The sequence below is a fragment of the Stenella coeruleoalba genome (genome assembly GCF_951394435.1).
Source record: "Stenella coeruleoalba genome assembly, chromosome: 16".
NCBI classification, from domain to species: Eukaryota; Metazoa; Chordata; class Mammalia; order Artiodactyla; family Delphinidae; genus Stenella; species Stenella coeruleoalba.
Genome location: NC_137162.1, coordinates 24,885,585 through 24,907,022, shown reverse-complemented (window position 1 = coordinate 24,907,022; position 21,438 = coordinate 24,885,585). Strand labels below are relative to the sequence as shown.

General features: G+C 40.4%; 1 protein-coding gene across 6 annotated transcripts in view; it reads right to left on the bottom strand.

The window, feature by feature from the left end:
- The window catches only part of STN1 (STN1 subunit of CST complex), a 44,547-nt gene that overhangs the window by 11,664 nt on the left and 11,445 nt on the right, over nt 1–21,438 (bottom strand). For 5 of the 6 annotated variants that reach the window (XR_013824411.1, XR_013824412.1, XR_013824413.1 and 2 more), the window contains exons 4-9: nt 19,141–19,209; nt 14,372–14,530; nt 13,522–13,645; nt 12,223–12,397; nt 7,151–7,273; nt 4,692–4,764 (exon numbers count right to left, since the gene is read on the bottom strand). Coding sequence is in view for 3 of the 6 variants with exons in the window: in XM_079901015.1 (XP_079757141.1) it covers nt 4,692–4,764; nt 7,151–7,273; nt 12,223–12,397; nt 13,522–13,645; nt 14,372–14,530; nt 19,141–19,209 (723 nt within the window). In the remaining 3 variants the exon portion in view is untranslated. The remainder of the gene's footprint in view (nt 1–4,691; nt 4,765–7,150; nt 7,274–12,222; nt 12,398–13,521; nt 13,646–14,371; nt 14,531–19,140; nt 19,210–21,438) is intronic. The other variant, XM_079901016.1, reaches the window with a different exon arrangement.

Genomic DNA, 21,438 nt, shown 5'->3' with positions numbered 1-21,438 from the left:
TGTGGCTTGTGGGCTCTAGAGCACAGGCTCAGTAGTTGTGGTGCATGGGCTTAGCTGCTCCGCAGCACGTGGGATCTTCCCGGACCAGGGATCGAACCCGTGTCCCCTGTATTGGCAGGCGGATTCTTAACCACTGCGCCACCAAGGAAGCCCTCTTGCAACATTTTTGATTTAAAGTTTATTTTGTCTGATATTAGTATAACTGCCCCTGTTCTCTTTTGGTTACTATTTGCATGGGATATATTCTGTCCTTTCACTTTCAACCTATCTGTGCTTTTGGATCTAAAGTGAGTTTCTTGTAGTTGGCATATAGTTGGAGTTCTTGGTTTTTTTTTTTTTCAATCCATTCTGCCAATCTCTGTCTTTTGATTGGAGAGTTCAATCCATTTACATTTAACCTAATTACTGATAAGAGGGACTTACTTCTGTCATTTTGCTATTTGTTTTCTATATGCCTTATAGCTTTTGGTCCCTCAATTCCTGCATTACTGTCTTCTTTTGTGTTTAGTTGATTTTTTTAATAGTGAAACGTTTAAAATTTCCTTTTGTGTATATTCTAGAGCTATTTTCTTTGTGGTTACCACAGGGATTACGTTTAGCATCCTATAGTTATAACACACTAATTTGAATTTATTCTAGTTTAACTTCAATAATATATAAAACCTCTGTTCCTTCTCCTTTGCAGCTCTGTCCCCACCCCTTTCAGTTGTTGATGTCACAAAACCACAACTTTATACACTGTGCCCAAGAACACAGACTAATAATTCTTTTAAGTGTATTAGGCTCCTAAGATTCTTGGTTTACAGGTTATTTTTCTTTTAACATTTTGAATATATCAGCCTACTGCCTTCCAGCCTCCAAAGTTTCAGATAAGAAATCTGATCATCTTACTGATGTGACAAGTTGTTTTTCTCTTGTAGCTTTCAAGATTCTTTCTTTTGTTTTGACTCTCAAAAGTTTGATTATAATGTGTCTTGGTGTGCTCTCTTTGAGTTCATCTTAATTGGAGTTCACTGAGCTTCTTGGATGTTTATATTCATGTCCTTCATCCTATTAGGGCCGTTTTCGGCCATTATTTCTTCAAATATTCTCTCTGCCCCTTTCTCTCTTCTTCTGGGACCCCCACAATGCATATGTTGGTCCATTTGATGATGTCCCACAGGTTCTTTAGGTTCTGTTCACTTTTCTTCAGATTTTTCCTGCTCAAATTTGCCTTTGAATCACTGGTAAACTTTTCACTTCAGTTACTGTACTTTTCAGAATTTCTTTTTGGTTTCTTTCTAGTTTTTGTATCTCTTTATTGATATTTTCTATTTTGTTCACCCATCATTTTCTTAAGCATCTTTAAGACAACTGTTTCAAAGTCTTTGGGTAATAAATTTGCCATCGGGTCTTTTTCAGGGACAGTTTCTGTTGCTTATTTTTCCCTTTGAATGGGCCATAGTTTCCTGTCTCTTTGAATGTCTTTCGTTTTTAGTTGAAAACTGGACATTTGAATCTAATAATGTGGTAACTCTGGAGATTAGATTCTTCACCTTCTGTGGTGTTTGCTGCTTTTTGTTATTGTTTTTATTTTTTTGGTTGTTGTAGGCTGTCTCTGTGCCAAGGAGCAGCCTGAGATGGAAACCTAAGGTCTTCTCAGGTCTATTTCTGAGCCTGTGCCTTTCCCTGGGCATGTGTGGTCGCTTTCTAATTTTACCCATATATGCAGGTGCTTTGGAATGTTCTAGTCTTTCTTTTCTGGATCCAAAAGGGGTAAAAAAGAGAAATGAAGGAGTTTAAAAAAAAAGGGTGCCAGTCTTTTAAATCCCTGCAAGTCACTTCAGCTGTTGGGTGAGCAGCTTACAACAATGGGAGGAGGTATAACAATGGCCACCCACCTCTCTGCCTGCACCTCTGTGATCAGAAGCAGCAACTGGTGATCAGAGCACAAATCCCTGATACATGGAGGACTGGGTCCTTTTTACCCCCGCTAGCTCCCACAAGCTCTGTACAAACTGCTCCAGAAACACATGCACAGCCGCCTGCCATGTAGCTGGGGATGGGGGATGAGTAGCTGCTACTAAGATCTGAAAATTGACTGAAATTAACCCCAATTCATTGTCCAAACCTTCCTCTGGAAGTTGCTAGCCTTGATAGACTCCAGAGTTCCAAAATAGCTACATCAGACAGATGCAATTGTTGTCTAAGTGGAGGGAAGGATTCTTGGTGTTCTTACTCTGCCATATTCCTAAGAGTTTCATAAAACACCAATTTATTTCATCCTCATAACAACCCATGATGTAGGTACGATTATTATCCCTGCTTTGCGTATAAAGAAACTGAGGCACAGACTTGCTCAAGGCCACACAGCCACAAAGTGGCAGAGCTGGGATTCAAACCCAAGCAAGGTGGCTCCAGAGCCCAGCTCTTCACAACTATGCCATGCGGCCCATCTTCGGACAAACCCTCTATCAGTGCTTTAGGGACCTAAAACTGGCCCATGTTTATAATCCTTTCATTATTGTAGGTTTACCCTCTGCTGAAATATTCATAAGTGACTAAAGGTTTTAAGTTCTCCTACCAATCATACTGCCAAGGAAAACTCAATGCTATGTTTCATACTGAAAGGTTAGAAACAAACTAAAGGTTCAGTAGGAATACTTAAATAAATGGTCGAATATCTATCAATACATATAGTGGAATACTGTGCAGCCATTAAAAAGACAGGTACTTTTACACATACTGTTGCTGAATGACTGCTATAAGCCAATGTTAGATTTAAAATATAAGGTATAAAACACTGAGTATTGTATGCTAAGCTTCACTTATGTTTTTTAGAAAGGATAAACTATACAAACATGTTTATAAGTGCATATAACATCTCTAGAAGGATATGCCAGAAACTAGTAACACCCACTGCCTTTGGAAAGGGGAACAGAGCCTGGGGCTCGGTGTTGGGAGGGAGTCTCACTTTTTCTGTGTGTGTTTTTGTGCTTTTTGACTTTTTATCCTGTGCATACATTATTCAGAATAATGTTTTAATGTCATAGGTATTTCTTATGAAAAGGGGTGGCTGCAACAGACTCTGACAGTTCCCACAAGGTATGTTTACTGGTATTCTCAGTTACTCATGCTCCAGAATTTGTCTCCTGGGAGTTTACTAGTTCCAGGGAATTGGCTTATGTTTTTTAAAGGCTCCCATTTACAGACTGAGTAGCAGAGCCTGTCCACCTTGACACACACACTCACCAAAGCAGGAGCTGGCCTGTGGATTAGAAGTGGATATAAAACCTGCCACTTTATAGACCCTCAGGTCACCAAGGCTGTTTGGTTCTCCTAAGAAATGAAGTGTGAATTGCTTTCCTTTGCTTCAGCAGGCCCTAGGATCACTTTAATCCGCCCTGCTCCTAATACACATCAAAATAAGAGTCTAGCCAGATGGCTTGGGACTACCATGAGTGCAGGAATGTCACCTGGGGACCAGCCTCTCCTCTCATCGCTTCTTGGTTGAAGAATCCCACATTTCACAGCTCTAAAAAGCTCCTTAAATTGTGGATAGGTGGTTTTTCCCCCAACTAAAGGATATTTATCCTTCTTGTTCTGAATGAAGTGAACAATAGTTAGAAACCTTGCATTAAAATAATAGATTGCTTTCAGTTTATTTTAAGACCTGTTGTCACACCACTCTGGGAGGTGACTTCATGGGTCCTTAAAAGCTAAATAAGGCTGCATACCATAAACACCAGGGCTGGAGATCTGGTCCAGCTCCACCTGCTGACTCAGCCTGGAACAGGTCCAGGCCCCAGGGATATATGGGCTTTAAGGACTGGAGGTGGACCTCCCGGGAGAGAAAGAAAGCAGAATGAGGAGGCCTGTGCTCACTAACAAGCCTTTCCACTTTTCTTCTGGCGTCATTTGTTGACATATGCCAACATTTGTTAATAGCACATGTTTGCAAAAGGTAGACTTTGAAAAGTCACCTTTAAGAGCGATCGGTTTACACAGGATTTAAACATAGGACTAATGTTTTCTTCTCTTTCTAACTAGTATGAAAATGGTAATGTCTGTTATCAGACTCTCTACAGTTTGAGTTTCTAACCACTAGGGGCTGATCTAACTCCACTAAAACCAACTATTTTCTCAACCATTTCTTTTGCAAATTATCAGGTTTCAGGATGACTGAATTACACTGTTCACAAACTGTAATGTCTAGAACCATTCCTCCCAACCTTGAAGGGCTTGATGTTAGAAGAGAGGAAAATGTCAGGTTTGGGTTCAGAGACAAGAAGGAAGAGTGGAACAAGAAATAACACAAATTACAGAGGACACGAAACCAGAAGGATGTTAAAAAGTCCTAGCGTAACAGCTGACCTTGCTGTATCAGAATCACTTGAGGAGCTCACCTGTCTAGCCCCCATCCCAGCCCCTAGTGAATCAGAATCCCTAGGGGTGGGACCTGAGTGTTGTATGTTCAAAAAAGCTCCAAGGTTGACTCTTACGTGTGGCCCATGTCAGAACAACTGTGCAAGGCTAACGCTCACTTTAGAAAGGAGGAGTCTGAGGCTCAGAGAGGGCAGGTATCTTGACCAGTCATGCTTCCAAGTTGTTACTGGGAAAGGTCCCAGGTTTCCTGACTCTCCACCTAGCGCTCTCCAGGAGGGAACAGCCGCCTCCAGGGCACCGAGACACATGTACGTTACACCACTTACGGTTTGGTTTCTGGCAGTCTTCTTGAATGATCTGGTGGATCTTTCTGTGTAATTCTTTGTCTTCTCTGGTTACCTAAATGGGAAAAACAGTTCGGAAAGAAATGTTAAGTAAAACAGAGGTTGTGTCATCCAGACACCCAAATTGGTCTTTAGGATAGTTGCTAAAGATTTCATAACGATCCTCATCCCTACACCAACAGAGTGTCGCTTTGGATACGTGGCCAGCTGTCAAACCAGTTCTGTCCCTAAGTAGCTCACTGCTCTGAAGTCCACCCACAGGCATATTCCCTCGGGAGGTGGTTTACGGGGGGGCCATGATAGAAAGAAAAACTGGAATCCCTTGCTTTCAAGGAGCAACTTTCGTCTTAAATATTCATAACACATTCATAAAATTTCTCTTATTCATTATGTTCTTGAGGGAGGCACAAGTGATCAAACCCGAGGACTCTTTCCTCTTGTGTTTCTTCTTTTCTATCTTGGGTTTCACATTCCTTCACCCAACCATAGGGAAAAAACCAAAAGAAATAAAACTGTAAGGCAAAGCTAGCAAGAGAGTAAATCTAGTTTATGAATGGAAACACTGTCTGTTCTCAGAGGCAAACATAACCAAGGTTCCTTTCTCAGCCAGCCATCAAATGGGTTTCACCTTCATGTTCAACAGTAAATCTAAAATCAAAGAGAAAGAAAGGAAAAAAGAGGAAGAAAGGAAGGGGAAAAAAGGAAGAAGGAGAAAAAAAAAAAGTACGCAAACAAACACATATGTCAGGATGCTCCTTGGACTGACGGACTTGGAATGAGCAGATTTAAGAATGGGGGTTCTGATAGGGACCCTTCTCTGGACTTACAGGGTGTTGGGAAGATTAAGTACGGTAATGTGGGAGAGCTGCTGAAAGCTGGAAAGCACTATACAGAGAAAAGATAACTCCGTCCCTGAGGCAATGCCCTCAGGAAAACAGAAACCTAGGAGCCAGGGTTGAGGTAGAAGGAGGGAGTGAAGTCAGAGAAGGGAGGCGGCTCTGCTGAGGAAAACAGAGTTTTTAGAGCTGGATCACCCCATTCCAGCTCAGACTGATTCACAGGAGGAAGTGCCCCAGCCCTGCCACACCTCATCCCTGGACTGCTGCCCACGGTCTCCTGTTCCTCAGGAAGAGCAGCTTCCTACTGACCCAGGAGGCCACGCAGGGCCTCCCGGGGGGCGATGTGAGGGTGCGGGTGGGGGTGGGAGGGTGTTAGGGTGAGTTGCCCAGCATGAGCTTCTCCAACCCCAAGAAGCAATCAGCTCCCACCAGGCCTGCCCGTCCTGGGAGGCGGCGGGGGTGGGGGGGCTGCCCTCACCCTTATACGGAATGGAATACCCTTTTCAGAAGTTATTTAAATAGTATTTAAAACATATCTTAATTTTTTAAAATGTTCTAAAATGGGGAATCACTAATCAACATCGAGAAAATGTCCTATTAAGGAAAGCTTCCCCTCGGGAATCATGCCTGTAAAGAATGAGGCTTCTGGGATCTCCCAGAGTTCTGATCTGTCTTCAGGAGAATCGCTCACAGCTGAAGCTACATCTGTGCTACTAAAGTGGACATCAATATCGATAACAACATCAGTATCAGCTTGGTTCCTCCCATATTAAAGGTAGGCAGTGAGAGGTGAACTTTTAACTCAAAGTATGAGGTAGGCAAGCACTTGTACCCCTGGTGGGAATGTTAATTGGCACCACTTTTGAAGGAGGCAATCAAAAGCTTAAAGGTACATGCCCTTTACTCCAGCAATTCCTCTTTTAAGAGTCGATCTTACGGAAATACTTACGTAAGTCCACAAGAAAACAGACATAGCAACACTATATGTGAGGACAAGAGTTGGAAACAGTATAAATGGCCATCAGAGATAAGTGGTTAAACAATTTACGGCAAGTTCCCACGATAGGGAAAACCATGCAGATGTCAAAAAGAATGAGACAGATTTATAAGGACTAATATGGAAAGCTGACTGTGATGTGCTGTTCTGGCATCCCCAAAAGTTGCTGAGCATTATTTAGAGCAGTGGTTCTCAACTGGGTCAGGGGACACTTGGCAATGTCTGGAGACGTTTAGGTTGCCACAATTGGGGGTGCTGCTACCGGCATCTAGTAGGTGAAGGCCAAGGATGTGCCAAACATCCTACAATGCAAAGGACAACACCCCACAACGAAGAATCATCTGGCTCAAACAGTGCTGAAGTTGAGAAATCCTGATTTAGAGGAAGATCACATCTTTTTGGTAACAGGAGCCTATATTTACATGTGTGCCGAAGGCTGTACTGTTAAAAGCGGTATCTTGAGGAAAGATAAGGGCCAACTCTCACTCCTTACTTTATGTACCTCCTAATGACGGATTTTTAAAAAACAGGAAACAAACAATCCTAAGTAATAAATATATTTGCAGTTGAAACTAAGAAAAAAAATTAAGTTGCAGGTCTCTTACATAGAACAGGTTATCAAAACCACCATCTTTCTGGAAAACAAGTCCTTCTTCCTGCAGCAGCTTTATAGCGTTCCTAAATATACTATGAATTGCCTTGGAAGTGGTGTCATTCTTAAAATCCATCTGTAGGAAGAAAAAAAGGGAAAAAAAATAAAGGAAGAAAAGAAATAAGTCCCATCTTACAGCACTTGAGGGCAACTCCCTAGACCAACTGGTTATAAATTCACCCAACAGGCTTTTTATCTACTGAGTCAAAAAGATTCAGGTATGCACGGGCCTAGCAGGATGGTATTTAAGGAGGATTGGGAAGTTTGCTCTAGCAGAATCACACTTGATAACTGTTCCACACCTTGGTTATGATTTTTTGTTTGTTTAATTCATTTAACTCAATGATATAAAATGGAAATATCAAAATGACAATCTTTGATTTATTTTTTTATACAGAGCCAAAAATTCTATACCTACTGGCTCACTTTTTTCATTAAAATTGTGGCCATATATACAACTTCTTCCTACGGACATCAAAGAATTTTACACACATTGAAATAATAAGTTGGGGATTCCAGCACATAGAGAGTATTAAACAGACTCCTTATTTTAAATGGAGGACAGTGGAGACAAACAGCTGTGCAGAGATCTGTCAAAGGGGAGGGTCCATGGGCTGAAGGTGGACAGGGCCCTAGGGGAAGCGAGAACACCATGAGGAAGGACCCTCTGCTGCTGTCAGTTTGCTCTCTCCTCAATTTCAGTATCCCTTCCCTTCTCTAAGAGTCAAGTTTGCCTAGAGAGGTTATCAGGTCATCCTACTTCTTATTTCAAGGAGGCCAGGTTTTCAGCTATGTCCTACCATGGTTAACTAGACTGTGTGCTTCTTGAGTTGGGGACTCATCTCGGACACCTGCTCCCTGACACATAGTGGGTGATGGAGAAAACATGTGTGTATTCAGGGGAAATACCCCATATAGGTAGGAGATATCCTCCTAATTATTCCATTAGGGATTTTCAGTTCATTCCTAAAACAAAGGAAGTGGTAAGTAATAAGTGTCCTTCAAGGTACAGATCCATTTGTAATGTGACAGAAATACATCAAGATACTAGAAAGATCAGAGTGCCAAAGAAACGTGGCAAAGCTTCCAAAAGTGTGTTTGAAGGCACAGTCCTACTCCTCTAACGGAAGGTCCTTATGGAGGCTGTCTGGGGCAGCACTCACAGATGCTGAAACAGAGAGCGGGCCTGGGATTTGCTGATGACATTCCCACAAAGTGACAGGGAGAGGAAAGGAACTCCCAAATGGCCTCAAGTATTGACAGCTCCATCCTGAAAGAAATCTTTGCTTTCTGGAAGAGGCCTCCCAGACAGGCACTGTTTGAATCTAACAGATCTTGGTGATGTTTCACAAATGTGCTCTCCTGAGCTGAACAGGAGAGACTAACGTTCTTAATTAATAGCCTAGGTTTTTTCTCAACAGAACAGGCCTGGAGAACCTGGCCAGTAGAACAGGAGGGCCTGAGAGTTGACAAGCACTCCAGGTTACGACAGCACCCATTCTCTGAAGGGAGAACAGGTTGAGAAATATTTGATGACTCCCACGGGCAGAAAAGCTATCTGGGTGTGTTTAGAATAAACACCTCTCCCAGCGATCCTCAGTCACATATCTTTTTATTCAGGGGGGCTTGAGGCAAAGCTGTTTTTAATTTCATACGTGAGTGCTCTCACTTAGGAAAAGAACGCTCAACCCAACACAGGCTCCCCTACATGACTTTATAACTACTTCATCTTCATAATTCTCAGGAGATTCGTCTTCTTTGGTCAATTTAATATAAGGATCCTAAGGGTTGAGTTTATTATGTCTCTTCCCAATATAGAAATAAATGGGAAACTGACTAGAAATGTTGTTGCACGATTATTCCTGTCATTAAAAATGACTCTTGGTTATCCTCAGACCATACAGAAAGCCCGGTTCCTCCTCCCAGATTTCAGTCAGATCGAGCAGCAGGAAGAGAGGGTGTGAGGCCTGGGAGAGTAAAAGCAGTTTCAGCTGTGAACAAGGAGGACCCAGCAGAAAAGGCTCTCTGTAAATATAAACAATATGTGAAGCTTCCTTTCCAAAAACATTTGCCTCAGCTGAACTCAGGACATAATTCCCTGCTGGTTATAAAGACACAGGCTCAAGGATAAAGCCTCCAATCGTCCCTCTAGCTAGTAGCTTTTCCTGGCCTGAGATGTGTGTCTTTCTTGTCTTTTTCTAAAGAGCAATGACAGACTCGTCCCATTCAGGAAACCGAAACTGTTCAGAAACAAAAACAGTGACCAGCTGAACGGGCTGAGCCTTAGCGGGCCTCTCCTTGTGGCAGGTCAGGAACTGGGTGGATCTCTGAAATATATATATAGTCTTCATTCCCAAACAAACTCAACATTTATCGAGTTGTCAAAGAAACAATGGTTTTGCAAGGTTTGTTTATCATGTTTCTGGATTTGCTAAAAAGGGCCACTGTGGAAAAAAAGAAAGGGAGAAAGCATTCAAACCCACTCCCCCCAGCCTCTAAGCTAAGACAACATCACAATGATTTTTTTTGTTAAGCTTTCATCGGTATGACTACAGAAAGTGCCAAAGGGTCTAAGGTTTCACCATCATTGTAAAGCATCCTGGGTCTCCCAGGCTCTATTAAACAGAATTCAATTTAATGACACTGACCTCCCCAACCAGAGCCATGTGAGGGAATAATTCATAACTGATGGAAAAGTAGTTTCCAAAGACAAAACAGATATACTGCCATATTCATTTCTTTTTAAACATATAGCACCGGGCAGATACAAATTTCTTTTCTAAGCATTCTCAAAAAGATATCACACCAAAAGTCCTCCCTGGAATGTTCTGAATGGAGGGGCCTTTTAGTCCTCAATTCTCCCTACTTAATTATTGCAGAAGAGCTGGCTCACAGGAAGATGTGGTCTTTGCTAAGCTTCAACGTTTCCTTCTAAACATGCCAAGAGAGTGGTCAGAAGTCCTGGGAGGCCAAGTTGGCACTGAGCCTCCTCTAAATGATTAAATGGGAAGAAGGTCACTCCTGCTGTCAGTGGACAGCTGGGGAGCTACAACTGTGCAGAAGCAACGGTGGCACAGAACAAAGCGGCCAGTCCTGACCCTCTCCACCTCGGTGTTTCCTGAAACAATATCCCTCATCTCCATGTATGAAATTGCGGGACACTGGGCACACAGCCTGGTGACAGGAAGAGATAATCAAGTTCACGAATGAAACTGAGAAGCAGTGGTCATGCTTAGGAGGTCGGGACAGAGACCTGGTATCTGTTCCACCAGAATCACAAAGAATAATTATGTTACCTCACAAGGGTACTCATGGCAGCCCTGGTGGTAATGGCAAAAGACTAGAAAACATCTAAACAGTCCAGGAATGGAGAGACCCCTTAAGGAAATTATGATACACATAATAAAAGATTATTATAGAGTGGCAAATATGTAAGTATGGCTAGGAAAGGACCTATAAGACATGCTGTCCAATGAAAACCTAGGTAGATAGAGTGTTTAGTATGATACCATTTGTGTAAAAAAGGGGATACAACTACTTCTAGTTTATATATGCAGATTATCTCCAGAAGGATACTCATGAGATGGTGCTCGTCTCTGTAGAAAGGGGATGAGGAAGGAGGATGGGAAGGAAACTTAAAAACTAGACAGTTTCCTGGACTATTCGAATTTTTATTTTTTTATCTATTTTTGTTTTCTCGTTTTGTTTTTTGGCTGTGCCGCACAGCTTGCAGGATCTTAGTTGCCCGAAAGCAGTGAAAGCACCGAGTCCTAACCACTTGACTACCAGGGAACTCCCAGACTATTTGAATTTTTAAAAGTTTTCATTCCTTCAATCAACAAATAATTGTGGAGAGCATACTTTACGCCAACCATGTTCTAGGCCCTGTTCTAGAGAGCAAAGAATGAGACAGACAAAGGCTCTGCTCTTAGAGAACTTAAATTCTGGTGGGGTAATAGGCACACAAAACAAATAAATACCAGTGCTATCACGAAATGTGGAAACAGAGTGATAACACAGTGAGGAAGCTGGTGGCTATCAGAGCAGAAGGTCAGGGAGGGCAAGAAGGTGACATTCAAGCAGAGATCATTCCCAGTGGAATAAATGAAATAAATAAATACAAGTCGTGTTACAGCAACAAAAAAACTAAGGAATTGCAATGAAAAGGAAAGCCTAAAACCAAAGTCTCAGATAATTCTTAATTCCAAGCAAATACGTAAACACCAAACACCTTGAGTTCACCTCTAACACTATGGGTATTAAAAAATGAGGACAGGGCTTCCCTGGTGGCGCAGTGGTTGAGAGTCCGCCTGCCGATGCAGGGGACACGGGTTCGTGCCCTGGTCCGGGAAGGTCCCACATGCCGCGGAGCGGCTGGGCTCGTGAGCCATGGCCGCTGGGCCTGTGTGTCCGGAGCCTGTGCTCCGCAACGGGAGAGGCCACAACAGTGACAGGTCCGCATACCATAAAAAAAAAAAAAAAAAGAGGACAGCTCTTTCTAGGATGAATAAAAAATTACTTGAGTATTCCCTGCAATTTTTACTTATAAACCAGACTGAATACAACTTGATCTTTATTCAAACTCCTAAGACACGATAGATCAACCTTATTCTGGAGAAGACAGAACAAGTCATTAAAAACCTTGGTTCGAGTTCAAGAATCATCTTGCTGATCAAAAAATAATCTTGGAAGGATAATTTTAGCTCTTCTCATCTATTTCCCCCTCAGTTGGTTCCTGCTGACATTAAATACCCATCTCAGTGAGTACTAAGTGCTATGAACCTTATTTTTTTTTTCTACCTGAAGATTAAGCCTTATGAGATTAAGGAGGGGAAAAGGGCATGCATGTGCATTCTCCTTTCAAATTCTCAGTGGTCAGTGACTTTTCCAGAATAGAATCAACATAACCTCTATACTCCGGGTACACCCTGTGAGTCTCAATGCCACAGGCATGTCCACCCACACCCTCGACCTGCAGCTGTGGGGCAGAGGCCTCGAATTCTCACATGGTCATGCCGCACTTACTCGCCCGGAGCAGTCGCTGTGAATCACAGGCTGGTTGGCAAGGGACAGCAGGGACTCCACCGTTTCCAACTCCTGCTGGTAAAAGGTTTGCACTCTGTTCTCCACAAGGAATTCTTTGACTTTTTCACTCAGCAGATACGTGAGACTGTCAAGGTCCAGGGTGCCTGGATTGCTGCTGGGAGAAAGTTTTAACAAGCCCTGCAGAAAACTGTTACTTTTGTTCCTTTTGGACGCATGTAAAACTGAAACAGCTAGCAAGTGCAATACTATACTGATGCATGTTTTTGACATAAGGAGCAGTTCACCCAGTGAACACTGTGTGGTTGTTTAAAAGGATGAGGCAGAACTACAGGAACTGATATTCGTGATAGATTTAGAAAAAAGTCAAGCTGCAGAATAGCATGTGAGGGACGGTGCCATTTTTGTAAGGAAGCAAAGGACAACCCACAAAGTACGTGGGTGGATATTCATGCTTGTGTATGCAACCGAAGAAAAACGCCTAACAGGATACACACATCAACCTCTGCACAGTGGTAACCTCTGGGGAATGGTACTGCGGGAGACAGGAAAATGGAGAACTTCCACGTTTTACTTTATACAGGTCTACAGTTTGGGGTTTTTTTAATATAATTTTTTGGAATATGTAATCTATAAATATTGAATATGTTTAAAAAAGGGAAGGGTACATGGTGAAGAGCCTCCTTTCTATCCTCCTTCCAGTCCCCCTCCCACCGGCCCCCCCACCCCCCAGCAGCCACTATGATCATTTCTGTCTCCTCTGAGTTATTTGAGGTGTATAGTAACAAATATACATATATTCTTCCTCCTCCTGTTTATTTTTCCGTCCCTGAAAGAGAATAAAGTCATCCCTGGTTGAGAGCGGCTGGTATTGTTTCTTTGGTTATGATGTGCCTTTTGGCGCAGTTTTCTTCACGTTTCTTGCCTTGGGGTTCACTGAGCTTCTTGGATCTGTGAGTTTACAGTCCTCATCAAACTTGGAAAATTTTCATCCATGATTTCTTCCAATATTCTCTCTCTGCTCCCCCCTCCACTCCTTCGGAGACTCCAATTACACATATATCTTCCTTACCAAACCTTAGAACACCTGCACTATTAACACCTTCACTTTACAGGTGAGGACACTGAGGCATCCAGAGCGGGGACACACTTGCCTGGAGCCCCACAGTGAGTGAGTGGACAGTTCAGGATTTGGACCCAGGCCCACCCCAGAATCTGGGATCCCACTGGTTGGCCTCATTGCTGTGGTCACATCGTCGGCAGTCATAGTCCAGAACTTACCTCAGTGCCTCTTCTTTCTCTAGGGCTGGGCTGCGGAAGGGCTGGTCATAAACTTTCCTGTAGATGGTGGGCAGCTCAAGCATCCTTGCGATCTGAATGTTGCACACTGGATCATCCACTTTATCTAACAAGCCACAGGGGAAAGCAGGCCACAGAAATTACACGGAGATTAGTGCTTCCCCATGTCCAGAATGCTGCCAGGACAACAGTGAACGAAGCACTTGGTGGGTCTCCTTCCTCAAGGATGCCCAGGATCACAGTCTAAATGCACTGAATGGTTCCCAGTCATCCTGCGAGAGGGGATGCGATACCCTAAGTGACACAGGCATGGCCAGAGGAGACCAGGGCTAGGGAAAGCGCATGAGCGTATTCACTGATCTGGTACAATGGTGGACAACTGGGCTGTCCTTGAGATTTCCAAGGACAAACCAGCCAGAGCGGTGCAAAGGGCACCACTCAGATGACAGAGAACTGTCACACTTCTGATTAGTTGTTATTTTTCAAAGTTAATGGACTCAACGGTGTTCAAGAAATTTCCATCATTTTGAAGACTATGAACACTCTTCCCTAAATGGATTCACACTCAGAGACTCTACTATGGGGTCCAAATGTTGAATACAATTTGTCAGCCATATGCAATGAATCACTTGTTTTCTTTCCCAATTTATTTATAGTGACCTCTTCAAAATAAAATTAAGAAATGCTACTTTTCTAAAGAAAGCATGTTGTTCCTTCATTAGAGTTAAATCTTTTTATTTGAACTTTTTAGAAGTTTGACTTTTCGCTGAATGAGTTTACTGGACACACACACAGAATAACAACCAATTTGGCAGAGATATCTTGTGCTTACAATAAGCAGTAGCGTGAATTTCTCGCTCTCCTCTGTACATGTGGATGTGACCTCTGATCCGGATAATGTCCCCAATTTCTACCTTTGTCCTCTGCGCAATGGTCTCTTGCAGCTTCTTAAGCTGTGAGGTTAAGCTCAGCTCTCTTGCACTCGGAGCAGCTGTAGTTGTTGGGGCCAGAAGGAAGGAGAGAAATGCGTAACAAAATCACTTCACCACATTTGGGAGAGAGTCTGTGGTAAGACCGACATGAGACATTTATTTGTTCTACTTCTGATTGGTTGCTCTACTGTAGGAAATCTGCATAATCTTTCGAAATCCTCTACTGGATAAAAGGCATAAGGCTTGACAACCCAGTGGGTGAGTTCCGTTGTCTTCCTTCCTACCCCTGCATCGCCTGTGCAAAGGGCTCTACACCTGCCTGAGCTGAATTCTGTGTGAGTTCAGCCGGGTTTGGTGGGAATAGCTCTAAACAACCCTTTAAAGTGTCCTTGCTGGGAGATAGAGGCCTGGCCTGAGGGGAAAGGTGCCCAAGAGTCTCCATTTGTCGTTGTTTACGGGGAAGGCAAATTGGCCAGAGTTTGATTTTCCACCAAGGTGCTCAACACCCTAATCTCTCTCACTTTTCTTTGTTGAGTAACTAGGCTAACCTTCTCTTTCTCTCTCTCTCTGTTCTAAGGACTTTATAACCTATCAGTGCATCTAATCCTCACAACTACTCTTATTATTAGTCCCATTTTTCAGATGAGGAAACTGAGTCACACAGAGGTCAAGCAACTTGCCCACAGTAAAATAACTAGTTAGCAACAAAGCTGGAGTTCAAACCCTGGCGGTCTCTGACTCCAGAGCCTTCCTGCTTATTCTTTATTCTCTGCTGCCTGACCCGTGAGTATAATTACATCTTCCATGGTTATAGCTCATGTGTGTAAACAATTTTGTGTTGTTTTTCTGTCTAGCATCACTTCAAATACACACATGTATCCACAGAATCTATACAACTCAGCATTTTAAATAACAAAATAGCATTCTGTCGTGTTCATATGCCACAGTTTGTTCAGCTAATCTCGTTAAATATTTCTTCCTTCTTTCATAATTTTTTATTTTGGTTTTTATCACTACCACTGTATGGGGCTGAGAGGTCAGCTTGGGTAAAGGGAGTCAGACAGACCTGGCTTGAATGTCAGGTCACTTCTTATTAGCTTTGTGACCTTGGGCAGACTGCTTAATCTTGCTGTACCTGTTTCCTCAGTTATGATGCGGATTTAACAGTGCCCTTCACATATGGAGCTGTTGTGTATGATCTTAGTTAACCCTTACATCATGAGCTTAGCGCAATGTCAGATCTATAGGAAACATTCAATAAATGTCAGCTACTTGTGAAAATGAACAATTAAGCCCTCAAGACAAAAATTTTGTTTTCTTTGGGGTCTTTCATTGGGGATTACTGGATAGAAAAGTACAAACAGGTTTAGAGTTCCTTACATATTATCAGAATGTTTGCCAAAAAACCCCAATCAAACCATTCTCTTTTTACAAGGTGTCACCAGCAATGTATGTGGGCTTGCAGCTCCTATACTGGCTTCAGTCATTTGGATTTTTAACACCTTAAAAAATACATAATGATTCTATAATGTTTTATTTTTGCTTTTAAATTGCCAGAGAGACCATGTGTTTTTATATAAGATGATCTGCTCTCTGCATTTCTTTATGTATAAGCCCTTCATCTCTTTTGAACACTTTATGTTCATTTCTGAAAAAAATGCAGGGAAGCTTTATCAGTTATGCTTATTACATCCACTCTCCCCATTCCACTGCTTTCTTTTTTATGTTTATTTGATTTAATTTTAATACATAAAAGTTTGAAAAAAATGTTTTAGTTTATCCCTCTTGTCACTGATGATAGCTTTCATTGCTTTAACAGCTTAACATATAAGAGCTTAACATAGATACCCCCATACTTATTGTGATAAATACACAACTCTATCTTCTTTGGGTTATTTTATGTAAGCTGTAAGACAGTGATCACAGTTACCTCTTTTTTAATATTGTTATCTACTTGATCCAACAACATTTGTTAAATGCTTACTTATTTCCTGCTGTTGTATTATTTCTGCTTTGTCATATACTAGGGTTCCTATAATGGAATGAATAATGGTCTATTGATCAAATTTTGTGCTTCTTAATCTAACACAACTTAGATAACCATGGCTCTGTAATGTGCAAAGGCATTATTACTTTTAACATACTGACTATAGTAAGGGAAACAGCAACCTAAGGAGCTCGGAGAACTTTGCATAGACCAGTAACCAAGAGCTTGGAATCTAGACACAATCAGCATTAATGTTACTCAACTTACTGGGTTTCTTCAGAAAATACCCAAGTATTACTTTTTAAAAAGTTATTCTGTCTGGGTTCCTATCCCTAAGTCCTCTTCCATTTAGGCTGAACTTTAAAAGTATTTATAAATTTCACTGCCATGATTCAGACATTATAGGTGATAATAAATGCTTCATACAGCACTGCTGAAATGATCAGACTGAGGGCTGGTCTGAGAAAAAGAGGCTCAGCTTTCATTTAAAGGGTGAACCAAACTGCCAAAAGAAGGGCTCAAGCTGTGTAATTTAATGAGTAGAATGAGATAGTTGGAGCCTGACAGAATTTCGTTTTAAGTAGCCTATTCCACGCTGGAAGATAAATCCTCTTTAAAATTCTAATATTAAGCTCCAAGCTTTCTTAACTTTTCTCATAAGCTAAGTCCAAATGGTACAATCAGTGTGACATTTATAGGAGTTAATATTATATTTTTATACTGTAACTGACTAGAACATGATTTTGACTCAGACTAAATTTCGTTTAAAAAAATTAGTCTTCAATGGACACTTTCCAGTGGAAAGCTTTAAAACCGAGGGCGATTAAATTAAAAGGAGAGAATGGGCTAGTTGGGAACAATTTTAAAATATCACTTCATATATAACATGATGAGAATCACTTTCAGGCTTTCTCCTTGCACCCTTACCCTCACTTTTTATTCTCAAAGCAATTTCTGATTAAGGCTACCAACTGTGACTGTTCATCTATTCATCTACTTACAGATATTTAAAAAAATCTCACTTTCAGTATTAATAGACATTTTATCTAAAAAATTACTGAATCATATAATATTTCTGCTGCCATTTATTTTTTAAAAAAAGAGTTGATTTTGAAAATTAAAACAATGTCGAAAACAACAGTCAAACTACAACCCATGGACCAAATCTACCCACAATCTGTTTTTGTAAATAAAGTTTTATTAGAACACAACCATGCTTGTTTGTTTATGTACTGTCTATAGTTGCTTTGGTGTTAACAATGGCAGTGTTGAACAGTTGAGATGCAGACCATATGGCCCACAAACCAGAAGACAATTATTGTCTGGCCCTGTACAGAAAATGTCCGCTGACCCTTGGTTTAAAACAAGTATGCATATTGAAACTACACCTTCTGATTGAAGATCGTGACAATACCACAACCATAAATCTGCAAATAATCTTAATACCCTGGACATATATGAAAGTTCAAATATCTGATTGTCATATAGGTTTATTTCTTACCTGTGAGATATCTGCACAAAAACCTGTTGTCTGCCTTAAGTTTTTTCTAATCTGCAAAGCTTAGTGGTACTAAGTAGTACTAAGTAGTACCACTGATATAGATGTTCCCAAATTAGGAAATAGGAATACCAAAGTTATATGAAAGTGATGGCCAAATTCTAAATATAAATACATCAGTGATGGCCAAATTCTAAATATAAATACATCAGAAAATTAAGCAAAGGAGCATCTCACTGGTCAGTACAGTCAAAGTAGGAAGTTGAGATTCTGACAGGTAATGTCAAAAAGAAAAAGAAACTACTCCAAGTGTTACACATTCTTACCACGCGTATAACAGGAGGACATAGATAGTAGATGTTAGATATCAGAGCAGGTAATATTTACTGAATAACCCCAGTGTATATGGCATCATAATGCATATGCTATAAAACAGAGAAAAACAAGGCCCCAGTTTCCATAGCTTCTCTAGAACCAAAAATGATCACCACTATTGCACAATATATACTTTGATATATATTATGAACTTATGCAACTCAAAAAACTACCTAAGGACTATTAAAACAGACTCAAGAAATTCCAAATGCTGTTTCAGTTATAGTCAATGAGTTCAATATACTATTTTAAAGTTCTTTTTTAGTTTATATTATTTAATATTATTTAACGGCTAACTTCAAGGGAATCCTACCTTACCTTCTCATCAGTCTTAGAACTCCTGGCATATTTGTTTGAACAAGCTAGAGATTTCAGAAAATTTAGATCATGGGAGCATAGATGTTAGTGGCAACCATGTCAGGGCAAAAGCTTTCAAAAAAGCTTTGGTCAAGTGATATGCCCAGAGCAAGGGGATTCTCACCTGATCAGCAATTAGGCTAAACTATCTTGACTTGTGGAATAATGTCATGGTAAAAATGAAACACTGAAACTTCTAGTAACCTATTCACATTCCTGTAGGCTTAGGAGGAAGTGAGCACCAAAGAAAAGAGAGCCAGAAAAGCAACTGGCTCCCCACTAGTATCAGTTTGCAGAGCAGCCAAAACTCTGGGTGTAGTGCTTCAAGTTGATCAATGTAATTCACCAATGAATAAATGTGAAAATTAGTACTCCAGCTACTCTGCTGAGCTACCCTAAGTAAAATCTACTGGTTAGCTGTAAAGGTAAAGAAGCGTGGCAAATAAAATTACCTGATGAGGATCTGGTATTATTCAATTTCTTCCAGCACATGCAGTTTATAACTCCAGTGCTATCATCCACTGCAAGAGAAGCGCAAAAGTGTAGAACAGAGATATGGGCGTTACAGGTGAATTAGCACATTGCCATTGCATTCAGCCGAACTGTAAGACGACATTTTCAATAGCCTGGTTGGGCAAATCCCTGAGCAAACTTTTCTTCCACCCTTAGAAATAATCTCTCACCACAGTCCAGTGGGAATTGCTTGTCTGCAATGTCAGTGTAATACATGAGCCCAGCAGAATGTAGTCAGCACTTCTCTTACCCTATCTCAAGGGTATTAACCTCTCCTAAAAATGGTGTCCTCAGGAAGTTAAGTGCAAAGATCTCAGTATCTGCTAACATGTAAAATCAGCCTTGCACTGCAACCTGCAACCAGAGACCATTGCCTGATCTGTGGTTAGAGGCACTCAGAGCACAGCCATCTGTCACCATGCGCTCTCTCGATAGCTTGCTGACTTACCAAGACAAAGCATCCCAAGTCTTCTGGCCTGGGCTTCTCTTTGAAAGAGCTTCTACCCTGTCCTTACCACTGCAGGGGATGTAAGGAAAGCTAAGCGTATCACAGAAGGGCAAAGTTTTATTTTCATAATAAAAAATAATTATACCTTGTTCACACAAGCAGTATTGGTCTGGCTTATTTTAGCCACAGTGCAAAAAAAAAAAAAAAAGAATTTCCATTGTACTTGGATTTATAACTGCAGAAAAATTTGCAGAAGTTTCAAGGATGATAGGATCAAGGATGAGAGGTGTTTCTCTTGGCCTAATTTCTGACAATCTCAGAACAGAGGTTGATCAACATGGGTTCGGTGGGCTTAATGATTTTTAAAAAATCATCAGCTAGACTGTTGTAAAAACACATGTAATATAGAAGAAACATATGGCAAAATTTCTTTATTGCTTGTTTAAATCTGTGTTTAAAGCAGAAGCTGAGAAGAATACTTCTTATACTAAAATAAATTCTAGATAGATTTTATTTTATTAAATACAATATAGGTAAACTTAAGAAGATGAGAAAAAAATATGGGTGAATACTTTCAATCCTGGGCTTACAGTTGGTGGGGGGAGACTTCTTTAAACAGACCTGAAAATCACAACTCATTCTAGAAGTCTGATATATTTGACCAACTAAAAACTAACTCTGTATAGCAATTTTCCAAATAATGGAGTTAATATCTTAATATATAAAGAACTCATAAAAATTAATAAGGAAAAGACCAAAACTATAAGAGAAAAAGTGGCAAAGAAAAAGAATACGCCATTCATGGAAGGTACAAAAATGACCAGCAGACATTTGTCAGTACGCTAAATCACTAGTTACCAGAAAAAAGAAGCAAATTTAAATAACTTCTCAACTACTAGAAGACAAATATTAAAAATACTGATACCCTCATATGCTGTTAGCAGGAGTGTAAATTCATACCAAATTTCTAAAGACTAAGTTTGGAAATGTCTATCAAATTTTGAAATGTTTATATCCTTTGACTTAGTATTTACTTCCAGTAATTTATCCTGAAGAGAAAAATGGAACAAATGCACAGATATATATATTTTGTATAAGGCTGTTCATTATAATATTGTTTATAGTTCTGGAAGTTGGAAATAACCTAAATGTTTATAAATATATAAGTGGTTAAATAAATTACAATGGCATGGCACATGAGAATACAAAGTTATAATGAAGATCCATGGTCATTGCTATTAATCTCATTGCAAAACAGAAATTATATATATATAGTCATATATATCATATATAAGCTAATTTATGTAAAACATTAAATAGTGTGTTTTGACAGAAATGACCTTAAGACATTAAAATGCTAATAGCAGTTTCTTTTGGAGTATGTAGAAGGAACCCCATATTCAATGTATACATTGACTGTAAGCCTAATTCCAGAAACATTAAAAACAGAAAGAAATAAGGCATATCTATATTTCTTCATATTAGGAACATGTTAGAAAAACTAGGAAGGATGTTCACCTAAACACTGATATTGTTTTTATCTGATTTACAGCATTTCACATGAGCTTTATGTACTTCATTAAAATTTTCTCTAGCTTTAAATTTTATTTTATAGTGAGTATCATTTTAAGAAGCAAAAAAAAAAAATCAATAAGGACATTTTGAGTTAAAAAATAATGTATGACACTTCTAGGCACACTACTTCTCTGGCCAGTTTAAAACTTTGCCTTATAATTCTAAGTCAAAAAATATTGGCACATGAGTATTTGTTCTAGAAAATGTGAGGTCA